The sequence below is a fragment of the Sinohyriopsis cumingii genome, chromosome 1 (genome assembly GCF_028554795.1).
Source record: "Sinohyriopsis cumingii isolate HCF-2022 chromosome 1, ASM2855479v2, whole genome shotgun sequence".
In the NCBI taxonomy this organism is placed as follows: domain Eukaryota; kingdom Metazoa; phylum Mollusca; class Bivalvia; order Unionida; family Unionidae; genus Sinohyriopsis; species Sinohyriopsis cumingii.
The window spans coordinates 188,758,101-188,776,900 of NC_142961.1; the positions used below are offsets into that span (position 1 = coordinate 188,758,101).

Genomic DNA, 18,800 nt, shown 5'->3' on the forward strand with positions numbered 1-18,800 from the left:
ATACATCATTGAATCGTTTCACCCGTAGTCAGCATAATATATTGAAGTTTTTTTCAGTATTACATGACAGATTTGAATGTATCCTAATTTATATCAATGAAAAACAATTTACTCTTTGGTTAAAGCAAGTGCTCATCTGATGTATAGCATGAGTATATTATTCTGCTTTATCTGCCAACAAATATAACAGTAGTTATAATTATCATTATTTTGTTTGTAAGTTAGATTATCTCCAATGTTTCAGTTCTTGAATCACCCTCTGACAGCAATCTTTCCACACAGAGTTCCACATCTTTGGTGGAGATAAATAAGCAGGTCGATCAACAGTCACAGCCATCAGTGTCACCACCATCAACAAGGCAGAGTCGAGGTAAGGATAATCAAGATGCCTTCAGAATGTTTTTTTTTCAGTCAAAGGTCAATGTTTACTACTACATTTCTTCATACAACAATAAATTGTTAAATGAATATGTGAATAGAAAGGTTGTTTTATTTATTAATTATTTAATGAATCAGGCTTTTATCAATATATTATGTCCAAATATATGTAAGATAGAGTGAGAAAAGGAAGAAAAATATTTTTTGATTCAGACAATGCATAATCTATGTATGTATATGTGTGTGTGTGCATGTGTATATATATATATATATATATATATATATATATATATATATATATATATATATATATATATATATATATATAATAAAAAACTGAAATATGTAATTATTAATTTTGGTTGAAGATTTTTTTAAATGACAAGTAGGTGCCAGAATTCGTCCCTTCTTTCATTTGTTTTTTTTTTCATTTGTTGTGAACTTTTAAGTCTCAGTAGTTGAAGCTGATTTGATGAACTATTATTGATGTTCCAGTTTACAATATAGAAATGATTTTTTCTGAACAGTAAGTCCAGTTTTCAATTGTTCCCCAACCATGCCACGTATGCATCTGAAGCAATAAATTGAAATAGACGAGAAGAAAAATTTGGACCAATTTAAGGTTACATATTTGTTTAAAAGTAATAAGAAATAGCTACAAAAAGATGTCATAAATAAGCCATAAAAATGTATCTATTAAATTTTCCATTCAGTTACATTTCTCAAGTTCCAGTTTAACCAAGATGTGAATTTGCCAATATTAGACAGCTATGAGATCTTGTGATTATAAGTCTCTAATGAAAAATTGTATTCATTTTTCAAACAGTTTTCATTTGTTTGCAAGTGACAAATAAGGCATTCTTTCTATCATACTTTCCAAAACAAATGATGTTGTTAAGATCAAAGAAAACATTCTTATTTGTGTTTTCATTTCTACACTGGATGAGTTAAATATTACAGTTAGCATTATTAGTGGTCAGTATGTACAGAATCATTCTTCTCTTTTACAATTCCTGCAACTGATATTAAGTAACTCAAGATCCAACAAAGGAACTGTGCTGTATTTTTTTTTTAGCTCAGTTGGTTATAGACCGAAAGAGTTTATGGGATGACCTGTTGGCTGTTGGCTGTTGTCTGTTAGACCTTTAGCACAAGTTTGCTATCACCACTCATCAAAACTACACCTCTCACTCGATAACTCTTGCCCAGATAAAACACAAACCTACTTATAACTCTAAAACCAAACTGAAATTGAAGTTTACACCCAACTTGGAAAGGATTTCACAATAAATTTGTACTCTTTCATGCCATCCATTTTTTGTGTTCATCCTAGGGGTGACATCATAATCAGTGTGTAAGACCTGGGAGCGATTAAATAGCGGCATCAAGAGGTAGATAAGGATAACTTTTTTTTCCTCTACAAAGTACCATAAGAATCTGTCCACATGTGTTGAATGTGAACAAAATTGTGATCAAAACTAATAAATGCAACCTTGATATGAAGCTTGTTTTATTATGAAACACTGTATTTAGTGCCCCTAAATTTGATTCACCATCATGAATTTCTCAACTTTTAGTAAGAAATCATGTATTATGTAAAGTTATCTTTACAACAGAAAAATTCAGTACACTGTAGATGACATTGTTCAATGATACTTCGATCCGTGAAAATGTCAGTAATGCCTACTGGTGGCTGCACTTTAAGAAAAAAATACCAATTAAAAATGTTTCATCAAGTTAAACTTTTGTTTTAATTCCATCTCTTAATTCAGTTACAGTGTAATTGTCATAAGCATTCTATACCGTCTTTGATTCAGACTTCAAAATTGTTAATGTACCATCAGAACTATGGTTGTGAGTTTTCTGATAACCTCAGACTGTTTTGATCTCCAGTTTGTGGAAGTGTTTGTTGTACTGTTAATTCATTACAGTTAAATGTTATCTGCTTTGTCTTATCACAATAACTGTGTCTTTTGTATCAAATAAAATAAAGAGGATGGAATAATAATACACAAAAAATGGTTAAAGGGAATGCAAATCCAACCTGTGTAGGAACTAGCTGTCACGATAATATGTCAGGTCAATTCATTTCAGTGAACCAGTTGCAAACTGTTATTAATATTACTATGTAGAATACATGATTAAAGTATATAGCATTAATCAATGGTTTATCCTACTAATTAGCAAGGGAAGCAAGCAATAGGAGTACTTGGTGTATGAAAAGTTTCATTTCACAGATAAAGCTCATTATAGAGAAGTAAGTTCAAAGTTTGCAGTGAACTTTAAATTCCAGAATTGGCACTCATAGCATAACTGCCAAGTGTTCCATTTTTCCCATATTTGCCTCATCGTGTTAAAAATACAATTTTTTTATTATAATAAAAATCTTAAACATTTCCTTTCAATTTTCTGTTTAGAACCGGCACCTGCTTCCATTATTAGAGTAAATGTATTGCATGCATATAGAGATGTATAATTCTTAAATATGATTGGTTCATTCAAAATTGAGGCTACCAGGCCAGTTTTAACAACCATAACGGATTGTGCAAAACATGTGCCACTATCAGTGTATCTCTTCATCATTATGTCAAAATGGAAAGCAGATAATTCAGAGTTTTCTCCAGCAAAGAGAAGAAAACAGAACTGGAAGGACAATTCTGCCATCATGTTTAAATTTGTGAAACCATCTATTAAAGGAAAACACCTTTTGCAACTTGTGTAATTGCGATTTCGCTATTGAGAATGGAGGTGCCTATGACATAAAACAGCATGAAAAAGCTAATGAACATCAGCTTGCTGTTTCACCATCAACAGCACAGCCTGAACTTAACAATATTTCTAAATACCAGAGACAACCTTAATGTAATTCGATCAGACGTTCATTTTACTTAATTTCTTTTAGTAAGGAACCTTCCTTTTTTGGTTGCTAATGATGCTGACAATTTATTTTGCACACTTTTTCCACACAGTAAAATCACAAAGGATCACTTGTGTGCTAGAATGTCCATCTTAAAAATACTATCATCACTACTCCTTGTAAAAGAAAATTCTTATGGATATGGTGTTTTCACCATAAGATGTGACATGATGTGTTGGTCATAGTATTGCCAGTCTGACCTCCACTATGACCACCTTGGTGGCCATCTTGTTATCATTACTTCTTTTTCACGGATGGTCATGATGACAAGGGGTTTTCACCACACAAAAAAAGTGTAGATGGTACCTAATGAAAATGATACCAATCTAACATTACAATATTTCCACAATGGCAGCCATCTTGGAAATCTTGTTATTTCTACTCATCCTAAATGAAGAGTCATATTAGCATGAGGATTTCATCAGAAAGACATTTTGTGATGTTTAATAAATAAAAAGTATGCCAATATAACAACCATTATAGCCACCATGGCAGCCATGTTGAAAATCTTATCTCTACCCCTCCTAAACAGAAGGTTATATCGACATGAGGTTTTCTTCGGAAGACTTCTCATGGTGTCTGGTTGGTCCTAAATGAAACTTATGACAATCATATATCGAATATGGACACCATGGAGCCATCCTGAAAATCCTGTTATCACTATTCCACCTGGATTGATAATCATGTCAACAATGGACTTTCACCAAAAGAATTCTTGTGATGTGAAGTTGGTCCTTAATGCAAATTTTACCAATCTTGCATCTAATATGACCGCCTCAGTAGTCATCTTGAAAATCTTGTTATTGCGACTCCTTATGACTGAATGGTCATATTGATATGCACTGGTCCTGAATGAAATTAGTGCCAATCATACATCCAATATTACTGCCACAGCAGCATGTTTGAAACTCTAATTGCTCAGTATCAGAGTTGGTTTCAAGACTCAGCTGTCAAATAGAAAAAAATGGTTTTATTGTGGATTTCTGGAGATTCTTCTCAATTAGTAGAGCATCAGTCTCTTCAAGGGACTTTGGCTTTTGTTCTTTTTCTGAATTCTCTGAAAATTGCTTCTTTGAAGTAGCCTATATTACAAATTGTAAGATCCATTGTCACCTTAATTAAATGGTTCATTCTTTGCAATTATGTCTCTTATCTGTTAATGTACTTTCCACTCTGTGGTTCTAGTCCAAACCCACAGTTCCACTGGTCCCTTTTTCTGGACCCCAAGCCTGCGTCGGCTTCAAAGTATCACAGGAAGCGACAGTAGTTACACTCCTGCATCAGAGTATCAAAACCCTCCCTCCACCACTCTCTAAGCAGGTATATAATGCACACAACAACCATCACATGGCATGTCAGTTTACTATGTTGATCTAAATGTAAGCTCACCATGCATGACTGAGATCATGTCTTTGTGATAGATTTCAGGCCTTCTCATGTCATGTTTTCCTTCATAGCATAAGAAATGAAGAAGTAGTTTCCTACACATTGTTCTGTTATACCATACAGTCTGTATCCATGTGTTTGATGGTCATTCGGACACAGACTATGTATCCATGAGTTTGACAGTCATTCGGACACAGACTCTGTATCCATGGGTTTGACGGTCATTCGGACACAGACTATGTATAGTATAGTAAGATTTTTTAAACCAACACAAAAAATTAAGTTCATATATTTTTGGAGTGTATCAAGAAATCAGGACCTTTTCTTTGGAAATTTACATTTTACCAAGATTGTTAACTTTAAATGGAATCCAAAAGATATAGCTAATCTGCAGTCTTTCATGCTGAAGAAATCCTAGGAACTGAGCCAGTGTAAGGTTGGAAAAAGGGGAATTGAACCTTCAAACAAATATTATAAATATTACTTTTTTTGTCTTACACCTTTTCAACAATGAAGTGATACACACATAAAATGAACCACTTCTGATTATTGACAGTAATAACACAGTCTCCGATCTGCCAAGACACATTATGCTACAGCAGGTCAGGTTCTTTGCTTTTGCAGCTATGTGTAAACAAATCTTTGAATTTTTTTAAAATCTTTTGAAAGCGGCCAAGTCATACCAGAGACATAAAAATGGTGCTAACAGCTGCCTCGCTTGGTGCTCAGCATTAAGAGGTTAGTGTTAGGACTGGTCAGCCTGGTGTCAGGATAATGTGACTGGATGGGACATCATGCTACATATCTGTGGCATCAGGCCCCAGCGCTAGACGTCACTGTAAACTGCCGCACTGCAGATATCATAGTGATATGACTGAACAATTTTAGTAATAACAATTAGGAGGCAAGAAAATTGGCAAATATTCATGTGTGGGTTTTAAATCAGTTTTTATAGGTATAGGAACTTTCTTGTGTAAAAACATCCATTTTTCCTAAATCCATCAGAACTCATTTATTAAACTTAATGTTATGGTAACTTCTGTTACATGGGCCCAGGAATAATTTGCATTCATGTTATGGTAGCTTTTGTTATATGGGGCCAGGAATAATTTGCATTCAGATCAGTATACTGCTTTACACTGGCTTCAGTTCAAAAGTTTGAATGTTGATTTTCCTTACAGTTCTTGTAAAAGACACATTCTTCGGTATATAAAAGGCCAATACGATGATTTATCTAAACAGTTTGCTTCAGCCACTCAATGAAAGCAAAGGTCTTGAAATATACCTTATTGTAAAGTTGGATCACAATTGTTGCATGTTACCTTTCAGCAAATTATACAGAATAATGTGTATGATGTGTAGGTTTCAGAGGAAATGCAGTGTGTATGGTTTGTTATTCTTATTTCCATACCGGTTATTAATCTTGCATGACCCTGTGCACTATTAGTTACACTAAATTGAAATCAAAACTATTTCTGGATGAGTGGTGTTTGTTCCTAGATATTTGTGATATAGTGTATTGATTGGATGATAAAAGTTTGTCTTTCATTAAAGTGTACTATTTTCATACTGTTGTAAATATCATAATGACACTCATGATATGCCTTGTCAGGATTAGTCTGTGCCGGTTTTGTCATTTGGATTTTCTGCATCTTGGTCAGGGGAATGTGACGGTTTGATAGCTATAGCAGATGAATTGATCAGACTGTGTAAAGCTTAATAAGCAGTGTCTTAATGGTATTTCAAGCAGTATATTAAATATAATTATATGTTGCAGATATATAATTCGAATAGATATATATCATTTTGACAGTTCATTCTTTTGTTGCAGACAATCTTTATGTTGTGTAACATTTTCAATATTAGAACTCTCTACAGTCACCTGTTGCATACATTTATAAAGAGGATCACAGTCAAGGTTAGAGATCCATTTCTTCTATCAGACCAGTCACTGGGTTCTATGGGTACTGTGACAGTACACATAGATCTGATGGCAGTGTATGTACATGAACTTAGTTTTTGCACACAAAAATAGGGTAAAACACCGAGGTTCAAAAATTTCTTTGGTTGTGAAATAAAACAACTGAAACATTCTCTTGTGAGTTTTCTTGATTGGCAGGTAAGGATGACTAATTATCCTTCTTCCAGCCAATGTTGATCTTGCCCAGTTCATCAATAGACAAGCCAGACAATAGAAATATTAATTTTCTGGACGAGATATTAAGGATAAATGATAATTTTCATTAGAACTTAAATTATCTAGACTGAGAAATAGTAATTCTTTTTTTAATGTCCAGTGATTTATATTAATGATGTTATTTGTGTAACAATAAGATGAATAATTGAATTTATTTAAGACTATTTTGCTCCTTTTTGTATCAGACATTCCTGAAATATGCAGAGATTGCACATAGAACACATACAGGATGCATGCATGACATCTTGGTCATTTTCCCCTTTCCAGCATGGTCATGCTTCTTTTATCCTTTTGTTTTCAGAGCAGGACAATATAATGTTTCTAATTGGGGAACTTGCGATCCAGTGATGCTGATTCGCTATAACAATGTCCCTTAAAATAAGAAATAGCTTTGAGTGACTTTTTCTTTAAAATAATGCTCGCTTAATTTTTAATTCACCAGACCATAGGGCCAAGTGAGCCTATGGTACAGCCCTGTAATCTTTGTGCATTGTTCATCATCTATCAGTCAACAATTGCTTGGTACCCCTCTGGAGCCCCATATTTCTGATTCAGATTCTGATCCTTGAAAATCTCAGTACATCTCCCAAGTGATTCAGATCAGTAATCACTTTAACAGAAAGTTGATTCCCACAAACACTTCATTTCTGTTGTTCAGCTGAACTTCTTTGCTTGTATCAATCAAAGCAGGGTTCACTCTGTCCCTCTGTGGTGTTTTAACCAACAGAAATAATTCCACCACAGAGATGTCTGCAAGAGGAAATCAATCTTCTCCAGATGTGGAGAGGAGGGTCACAATGGCTCATCCTAAACAAAGGAAATCATGAGAAAATTGCTAGGGGGACTACTTAGACTGCCGTAAGTGGAAGAAGAGAAGGAAATGGTACAGATGATGCATGAGAAAACCTGAGCTTCCCTGAGGCCAGAAAATGTATGGAAGTCACAACTCCACAATTATTGCTGGTAAATCCTATGCCAGCTTTGCTAAGGTGGGGAAAAAACCCCACGTAAATTCTGTCTTTACCAAGACTGGCATTACTTGGCCACACAGCAAGACCAAGCCAAGTTTACAGTCTTGGCACCTGTAAAACTTGTTCTAGCAAACACCCAAATAAGAGGGAAGTCAAATAGGCAGTTGGCTAGTTGAACAGCAATTACCAATAAGAAACTCAACACTGCTAATGAAAGACCAATAAAATCAAGTCCATAAAAAAGCAGCAAATTTTTTACTTCAGTGGTCATAGCAGTAGTGTGTCACATGAAAACAAGCTCCACAAGTGAGAAACTGGTTAGATCCAACTCACCAGCAGAGCAGCAGACCACTAGCACTAGTGGAAGTATGCGCTTCAGACTGAATAAAGAGAGAATCAAAGAATCTGCTGGACCCCTGAACAAATTTGACAATCCTGTCATACCATTAATAAGTTCATAAGTCTACAGAGTATGGACAATGTAGAGTCCCCTCATACAACGCCAGGGAACAAACACAACAGCCCTTTACTTACAGTATTTTCATTAAAATACCTCTGCCACCACAATTCTATGGAATTGATGAGCTTTAAAGGCAAAATATTCATGAAATTAGTCCTTGAAGAACATGAGCCATTAATTTATGCCTTTGGGAAACAGTTGATTTTCAAAATATCATAACCAATGACATTTCAAGAAATACTGATAGCGCTAATGGAAGAGTGCCCATCATCAATAAAAAAAGTCCTCACAGCCCAATTATTCTCAATACTGCTCCACAGGTTATAGAGATGTGTCCATACTCTTAGATTTTGCACAGTCTCCCTCCAGGAAATCTAATCAATCAATCTGATCTATACCTTCATATTGAACATTTACCAACACCTTTATTTTGCATCATTTGCTCTTGGCTGTAAAGATTAGTATGAGCAAGGGAATAAAATATAAGACTTTGTTTCAAAAGACAATCTTTGCCTTTGCAATGACAAGTTATATGACTACCTGCATCCTGCCCCATTATCCTACTCATCCTTAAATCTGACTATCTGCAATCCATATGATTTATTTACTTGACTATTCAAAAGAAGTTGGTGATGATCTCAGTGGCTTAACTGCTTTCCAGTATACATTAGGTGGTATATTCCCAAACCTCAAGGGCTAGGGCGGAGTTACATTTGTCAGTTGATCATTTTAACAACATCATGGATCCAATACTTATACAGTGGAACCCCGCTATAACGCGCCCCGCCATAACACGAATTCGGATATAACGCGGTCGTAGCATGGCTCCCGAAATTTCGTATATTCATTCACACATGGAGAAAAAAAAATTGGAGAAAAGTAAAAAAAACAAAACAAGAAATTAACTTCATTTTGGGCATGAGATTAGTTGTGACTTTTAAAATAATATGATCGTGGCATGGTTCCTGAAATTTGAAATTCATTTACGTGTATTTTTATCGGACCGTGAAAATATTTGTTTAACGTACGAGAAATAGTGTGTAAAACGTTTATTATAATTTGGTGGAAGAATTCGCGTATGACTTTTAATAATAAACGATCGGAACTTAACAATTTATCCAGGTTCTTTAAGTGATTTTGGAGAAGTGATCGTGTATGAATTCTAAAATAATACGATATATATAACGTACGAGAAATAGTGTGTACAACGCTTGGCTTCTGAAATTTATCAAAAAATACGAGCACAGTCATCATGATATCCTTAACTGGTATTCAGTAGATGACATCTGCCCTATATACGAACACATATCAGATGACGAAATTGTTACAAATGTCAGCAGGAAGAATGAAGCTGCACAATCAGAACCTGAAACCAGTGACGATAATGATTACGATGACGATGGCACCCCAACTCCCCCACCAAAAGTGTCTGAAGCAGTAGTACATTTAGAAGCAAGTTTAAGGTGGCTGGAAACACAAGATGTTGACAGCGTCAAAGTCCTTCAATTAAGAAACATTCTTGACTTTGCTAGGACCCAACAGTTCGCGGCAAAGAAGCAAACGTCATTGGATATATTTTTCAAGAAATGATGAAATTTAAATTTGGAACCACACTGACTTTGCACTTTGCGCAACGATTAATTTAGCAGTTTTCACATGTTTCTTTTGATGTTCGCAAAATCTGAAATAAAAGTTATTTGCACGCTGAAATCATGCGTTGATTGTTAATTATTCTTGCAGTTGTCGCATATGATAAAATTTTAGCGGTATGAAATTTGTACAGACACCGTATGTAGACCCGGGAATAGCTGCATGCAATGACCGTACGATATCAGACGGCAAGTAAATGGTTTCAATATTTTGTTCATCCTATATTTTACACGACGAATTCAGACTATTACAAAATTATTGAATATTTTAAATCTGTACGATTTTCAATGAAATTACATCCATTATGGATGAACTGCATGCCACGACGGCACGGTAGCATACGGTGTTGATACACTTTTCATGATATAGCGATAGTCTGGTATTATCGGTCAATCTGTATTATCGTTCAAACAAATAAAAATTAGTAAATGTTTTTAATGCACAGTAATAACCTATAAATATATTAGCCATCGATTATTTTGAATATATCTTAATTAATGCATTCCAGTTAATATTCATCTGATGATAAGCCGACTTTTGATCATTGTACATGTATACACATATATGTTCTCGGAAAAAAGTTAAATATTGTAAAACCCCGCATTAACGCGACCCCGCTTTTAACGCGATCCGATTTTATGGACCCCGATCATCGCGTTATAGCGGGGTTCCACTGTATTTACAAGATACTCCAGAATATTTCTGGGGATACAGTACCAGAAACTTCAGTAATTTCTAAATGTGTCAACAAACTATGGTTTGATGATGCATATAATAATGCTATCATGGAATTTTGTGCTGTCAGCCTTGTCCGATGGGGCCAGGCAACTGACTATTCATGTAGCTGTGGTGCTCTACAGACCATGTCGTACATTGTGGACAACTGTCCACTGACAAAGTTCCCCAGTGGACTGCAGGCTCTTCACCTTGCTGAAGATGACACTTTTATATGGTTGGGCATGCAGTGCATATGACAAACAATCTGGAACGGAAAGCGGTCCTTAACATTTTAATTCCAATCCAACAACTGAAAATCTGAATAAATGCTGTATATACTGAGCTAAAACTCATCATACTGTTAAAGATAGCAAGAGGAATATACATTTTTGGTTATTACATGTATTTTCGTTATTTTATGGTATTTCATATACTAAATGTTATTAGTTGTGCAATATTTTAGATTTATATTTGGTATTTTTAATAATAGTTTTTAAAAAGCAATATCCAGATATGCTTTTCACCAGAACCACTAAAAATCTAATTACCATTATTAACATGAATATACAGATCCTCCAGTTTTCTAGATGTCAACCCTAGAAAACTTCCAATGATAAAGCAGAATTTTAAGAAAATACTAACAAATTTCAGATTTCTGAATGATGTGACCTAACTACATTTCATTTTGTTCATAGGTAACAATATTCAAGATAATGTTCATTTCTCAGTATTTTCACACCTATTGGATGTAGACTGAAAAGAATGGTGCAATAATGGTTACATTTGTATGCCATTTGCTGATTGTTGTCAGATTTACAGCAAATTATATGTAATAAATGCAAATTATTTTTCATGTTCATTTTACCATTAGGGATAGTAATTATACAGAGAGTATATATCTGTGTAAAACATCATGCTTTTTAGTAATAATGGCAGTGTCTTTTCTCAAAGGAACAAAATTGGGTCATGCAACCATGGTTCATTTCCAGGAAATGAAGGGGTAAAATGTTTTTAAAAAATTGTATTCCAATAAACCAATACAAGTTTCTTAGCATGAAAACAGAAACACTGATAATTTGTTAGGCCTGATAATGTGGCAACTAATTACTCTAACATTATACCTATTGCAAAGACACTTGTATTCAAAATATGGTGGAGCAAGGTTGCACAGGTATCCTAAAACTTAAATATTTCAAAAATATACTTTGTAGCATTTGTATTTTGTTACTGTTGAATCATATCCAAATCGGAGCTGGAGAACCACTATGCGTAAAGAAAATGAATTGCAGTTGCTTGCATATTTTTTTTTTCCTAGCTGTATTGCATTTAAAATTACTGAAAAGAAATAAGTTTGAAGAAATTATATTCACCTTTTTTATTTCCTTTTATGTGTTATGCAGCCTTGCTCTAGTATACCTTTATTTTTTTAGAGGGGCACCACTGGGGATTTGAAAGGTAATGGAAGGTTTCATCAGATTTTGGTGTTCAGCAAACTAAATATTACTATCCTAGCACATAAATGAGACTGTAACTAAAGATGAGTAGATATTTGATTAGTTTCCCAAAATATATAATAAAGATTGAATTAATTTATTCTCAAATTGGCAAGTCTCTTCCATCCGTATCCATGGGGGATATTTATGACTCCTGAAATAAACTACTAAATATCTATTGGCTATAAAATTGAGGTATAGGTAAAAACATTTCATGATATGTATTGTTACAGTATTAATTTTTAGAAATGTAAGGTACTGTCAGTGGAAGTGGAGTTTCCTCGAAGGCAAGCTACATTGTAAAAGTTATGTAGATTTCATTGAACCAGGAGCTTCAGGATGGACACTAGCTCGGTTGGTGAAGTGACTACATGTCTTGCAGAAAAAAATGATTCAACTCGCACATGCTTTGGGGACTTTTTTTATATATTTGTTTACTTTTAATGCAAACTTGACAACAGCTTTAATTTTTCAATGAAACTTGAACCAATTTTATGTTTACCTGTAAGGTGGAACATATTAATTTTATTTCTTTTTTTTGCATTAAATTTTAATATGCAGCCTCGTGGCATAACAATGACAAAGATATATTTATATCATCATTTTACATTTAGTGAATAATTCATAGATAGGCCCATGAATGAGGCACTGGAAATGTTGGTCTTTTTTGACTTTGTACACAAATGAAACCAATGTGCCATCAAATATATAGCATTTGCTTTGAAACTTGGAATCTCGTTTCACATAACCAATTTAGAGCAATTTGACAGGGAACCTTGCAGTGCCAAGACATTGCACATGTTCGGAACTTATTCTGATGTCTCTTTAGTTACAGCCGCAGTCCTGAATATTCATGGGACAGCATGACCTCTTTTAAAAATTCTCTAAGGAGAATTTTTGCATGGGGTTTTAGTCTGATGTAAGATAAATTGGTGATAATAGGCACACATGGGACTCCTGTTCATTATGACTTTCTAAAGTTCATGAGTATAGTTGGATATTATTGGGATTTTTGTGTAATATTTAGCTCTCCTTACTGGGCTTTGCTGTATGGTTAAGCTGTGCTTCCATTGCCATTTTTGCATCCCTTAACAGTTAGTTGAACCCACTAACTGAACTGAACTACCATGGCAGTATGATTACAGTTGCTGGCGTGCTAGTCATGAAACTGTCAAAATAAGGCTTGCTTTGCCATATTTGGATATTCTTTGATTCAATGTGTACCTTATTACTATGATCTGTTTACGTTTCCAAATAAGGCAACAATGTCCTTGTATATAGCACACACAAAAATGAGGCTGAAAATGGAAATAGTTATCAGTTGAACTAATATGGCAGACAGTTCAAAAGAAAAAAAATCATATAAAGAAGTTACACCATATTTGAAACATATTTCAACAATGATATGCAGCATTTCCTGTATTAAATAAGAGGAATATTTAATTTCTTAATGTGTGTATGATATGCATAGGCTCATGTTAGTTGCTTGTCCACGAAGTAGGGGTACTGATATAGGCACTAACATTTATTTTGTAATGACTTCACATCAAATCACAGAATGCTATTTTCTCTTTACTATTTGTTTTGCGATTTAATTGCATTGTTTTCATTACATCAGCAACATAGATTGGAAAAGCAGAGAACTAGAATCTGTAGGCTAACTTTTCTTAATCCATTTGTTAACTTTTTGTTTATTACAAGCATTTGATGGAACTTGTTAGGAGAATTTTAAAAAAAGAGTTCCAAAATGTTTAATTTTTAGCCAAAACAATGTCCAGAATTTGCATCTTGTTGACCCACGTTAGTAGAAAGTGAGATATAGCCTTCACTTTTCCAGCACTTGTATCGCCAGCAACAGTTTGTTGTGATTTGGATTAAAGTTTTTATTTTCTTATGTTTCCTAAAACCCTTGATTTTGTTCTTAATTAGGGTGAATCATTATGAAGTTAAGACAAATAATTCTGTGACACTCTTGTTTTTGACCATGGGGTCCAAATCACAGAGAAAGAGTGCTAATGAATGCTTTCCAGCAAACAGGTGGTTTATGAAGATAACAGATGGATTACACAGTGAAACTTTTCTAAACAGGGCACTGTTGGAATACAGAAAAGTGTTTGCTGGGGTTTTATAAGAGATTGCCAGTGTTCAGAGGTAGGAGGACAAATACAGACTGAGTGGCTGGGATTTATGGAAGGTTCACTGTGTATGGGCTATCATGCAATTGTTTAGAATTCTAGATAGCTTTTAATTACACGCATACTTGAAATACAACTTCTGCATACATGTATGTAGACAAATTCAGATAAATGCATGCAGTGTTAAATGTTACATGGTATAGGATAGAGGTTATTATCTTAGTACCTGTATCATAATGCTCTTTGGTTTAAATGGTTCGGACCCAACCTTCCTGAATATTCTTTATAGTTTTATTGTCTTCTCAATATTGCTGAAAGTTAAATACTTCGAGACTTAAGTAAGATGCGATTCTTCTTTTTTTTTCAAAACATTAGTTTTCACAGACTTGTTCAAGATTGGATGAGGGAGATGGTAAGTCTGTGTATGACTATATTTTGAATGTTTTTCAGTTGATTTATATGTTGTCATTTTTGTTCCGTTTACATTTCACCTTGCTTTCATGTTATTAGCACATATTAATCTTAGGAAAGTCAGTGTTTCCATCCTTGTTATGAACCTTGACAAATGCAATGTTAGGAAGCATGTCTTATTTCCACACATTTCTCTAAAGCTGCAACACTTGTAAATGCTTAATGTTTATTATAAAAATCAGGATTTCCCATGAGCAAGGAAAGGAATGGAATGGAGTACAATAAAAGTCTTGCATGTATCTTAAGGATCTTCTGTACATCTGCCTTTTTATATTTGCATATGCATTTTTAACTGTTTGACATAATTTTTATATTTGCATAGGCATTTTTAACTGTTTGACATAATTTTTATGCTGAAATTTTTAGGAATACCAGAGCTGTTTTTAGTTTTTAAAAGAATTAGGAACTAAATTAGTATTAAGTTACTCTGACTGCATTATTCTCTGCCAGACATTGAGGATGTTTCATCAGAGTGGATATGATTTAGTAAAATGCAAAAAGAAAGAAGGAAAGGAGGAAAGCGGATACATTAGAAATTGCATATGGAAATATCAAATTAAAAGAAAATATGATAATGATAAGCATATATCTGTGCAGTTGATGAATAATTTGTCATATAACATTAAAGTTAGGGCAAGAATTCTATACTACTTATCTGCAGTATGAAGCATTAGGGTTTGTTTAAGTAATCTGATAACTAGCTTTGATTTTGGACTACATGCTGCAGTGATAGAATTAAATCGAACTTGCCTGTATAGTTATGAAAGCAGGGGGGTAATTGGCATATTATAATATGTCCTGTGTATTCTTGAATAAAACAAATTACCTCCTTTATATATAAGCCTATCAGGTTATTTTACTTGCCTTAAAATTACACTATCTTGCAGTCTATAAACAAAACAGAATTGGTATATCAGTCTGTCACCCTTTCAAAATATAACCTTGTATGTAGTGTGTAATCTTCATCTTATTATAGTTGCATCAGAAAGCATTATTAGAACTGTATATATTCATGTGTAAGTCAGATATAAATGAAAACTGCATAGACCTCGATTTTTTGATGCAGTGTGAACTGGTTCATCAGGGCCTGTGAGTAAATATAATATTTATATATTTTCTCAAGCCCACCCTGGTGATCAACTGCCCATATATTTTGCTTAACATCAGTCCACTCTGAAGATTAATCTCGTTTTTAAAGGGTTTTGGTCCTCATTTTTATCTCTAACATTTTTTACCACCCACTTCAGATCTGGAATATAGCTTGAGGGCATTCTCAGTATGCAGGCCATGGCTTGTCACTTCTTTATAATTTTAGTAATAAACATGGCTTCTGAAACACTAATTTAAAAATACTTGTTATTCAGGCTGTCATTTAATCATTGAATATGTTTATTTCATATTGTGTCTCCTACCGATGATAATCAATTTAGAAACCTGATTTCATGTACTTGTATGGCATTGTCACTTAATATACACCAGATTTAATTTATGATTTCTGTATCATATGGTAGACTAAAATCTTCCATTTGTTGACGGTTTTGCTTCTTTGAGTTCCTTTAACTTTGCTGAATTAAAGCTCAAGTTGACTATTGGTGTCAGGCTTGCTTTCACATTATGGTTTATTTGTATAGATATAAATCTTTATACAGTCTCTGATACAAGTGCAAGGCAATGGATCAAAGTTGATTTGGTATATTTACAGAGATTTTATTGTCACTTACGCTGCATTTGTCCATCACATGTTGAATTATTAAGTACCATCATTGTCATTATCATCACCTTTGTGACATATACATGAATTAAAACTCATTTCTGCATCATACTCAATCACAAGGCTTTTTAATTGAAAATGTAGAAGAGAAAAATGGAGTATTTTTTTCTTCTTTCTTTTTACATACAATTTTGCACATTTTAAGACAGTGATATAAAGAGTACAGGATGATCCAGATATTGTAAAATGGATCTATATATAGCGTGTGTAGTCCCTAAAAGTTCTTATGAACTCTTCAAATAGTCATCTCATGATTCCATCCAATGCATATCATATGTATACAAAATCCAACAATATTTGTCAAGGCGTCATGCAGTAAAGCTTCTTGATAACTTTATAATAAAATTTCTGTTTCTATGCGTGTAAAATATTCTTGTGTTTTTTGAGCATGAAATCTTCAAGGTATAAGCATGATAGTTATTTTGTTATGTTCTTGTTGTATTTTTAACTTTGTTCTGGAATGAAGCTCTTTATATTGCATCCCAGTTACTTTTAGTATCATCCAAGGTAATGCACATTCAGTTGTATCTATTTTCTTTCATTCATCAGCATGAAACGTTGGTTTGAAGCCTGATCATATGATAGTTTCTCATACTCTATTTCACTAATTTGTTTTCTAACTATGCTAATGAGAATCAGTAAAGATATTTTGATGATTATCATATATTAGGGGAAAAGCATGAAAAGTTTTGGAATCATATTTATGAAGTAAAGGAGTATCATTTTCATTATCCAGTTTCAGTCAAGGTAGAAAGAAATCTTCATTTAACCTTTCATCCAAGATACTTTCATATTTTACCAGGTACTTTATGTTAAGGTAATGATTACAGGGATAATTGTTTAAAATATCATTAAAATTGTAGTAATTTTGCTGTTAAGAGTTGTTTTTACACCACACAACTTATATTGGTGGGGATTATAGTTTACACCATCCATGTGGGTGGATGGGCTGGCTGGTGGGCATCCTTTCTTCATTTCCAGTAGATTACTGAATTTCTAAGGAGCAGATTTTGATACATGTATTCCCTTAACCCTACAGTTTGTTTAGGTCTATAGCAAGCTTAATGGCACTGGTGCCAAAAATAGATATTGCTGGTTCATTTCGTTCCTGACTTTTAATATAGTTCTGTAACAGAATTCAACCAATTTTAGTACATTGTTCCTCTCAGCCCCAGAGAGAACCTGATTCCAGAGAAGCACAAAATTAATATCGAGTCAGACTTGAAACATTTATTACATAACCTTTCATAAAGAAGGGAAAAAAAGCAGCCATCTTGTCTCGGAGAAACCTTATGACATCACATGTAAGTACAGCATAACAAATGACCTATTCAACCTAGGTCTATGGTGCTGCCTGGCTATAATAATAATAATGAGGACTTTGTATAGCGCCTAATCTTTAGAAGCTCTAAGTGCTTTGCAAAAGTAGACAACACCTGTAACATAAAAAAACATACAATGATATTATTACAAAAAAACAAACACCATGAAATTAAAAAAAAAACATAAACAACATGCTGAAAATATTTAAGGTAGGAAACATTATTAGGTCTTTAAGTTTTTTCTTGCAGTTGAAATAAGTGAATTTTAAGAGCACTCTTTAATGGGATTGCTGTGTCTTTGTGTCTAAGTTCAATGGAATAATTCATTCCATGTTGCTGGGCTCTGGTATGCAAAAGAAAGTTGTCCATATGGCTTCGTTTTCATAGTGGGAATAATGAGTATATGATTGTCAGAAGAGGAGTGTAAGTATCTTGCTGGTGTGTACACATGGGTGAGGTCAGATAGGTATGTTGGACTGGAGTCCATCAGTGAAACATAGCACAGAGAACATATTTTGTGTTTGATTCTAGATTGAATGGTGTGCTCTGATCGTGGTACTCTAAGTATGATCTGAGCAGCTGTGTTTTAAACTTTTGAAGTTTCTGAAGTAGATACTGCGATGAACCAGACAGAATTGAGTTACAGTAGTCCAGTCTTGAAAGTACTAATGAACACACGTGTTTTAGTGGCATCAACTGAAAGATATTTGCGAATGGAGCTGATGCGTCTCAGCTCAAGATATGAAGCCTTGCATATGTTCATGACATGAGTTTCATACTGACTGTATGAATTTAATGTTGGTGTTACTGATATTTATTGTTTGAGGTAAAGGATGTGACTGAGAAAGTCTTTGTGTTGTGATCAGAATGGCCTCAGTTTTTTCATCATTTATCTGCGGCTTGTTACATGTCATCCATGATTTCACATCAGA

General features: G+C 33.9%; 1 protein-coding gene across 7 annotated transcripts in view; it reads left to right on the forward strand.

The window, feature by feature from the left end:
• Positions 1–18,800, forward strand: part of LOC149808553 (ral GTPase-activating protein subunit alpha-1-like) — a 274,534-nt gene that overhangs the window by 233,716 nt on the left and 22,018 nt on the right. For 4 of the 7 annotated variants that reach the window (XM_089978950.1, XM_089978978.1, XM_089978968.1 and 1 more), the window contains one exon: positions 245–370. In XM_089978950.1, coding sequence (XP_089835076.1) covers positions 245–370 — 126 coding nt within the window. Of the gene's footprint in view, positions 1–244; positions 371–4,480; positions 4,616–14,679; positions 14,717–18,800 lie in introns of all 7 variants that reach the window. The other 3 variants (XM_089978987.1, XM_089979001.1, XM_089978959.1) reach the window with 2 other exon arrangements.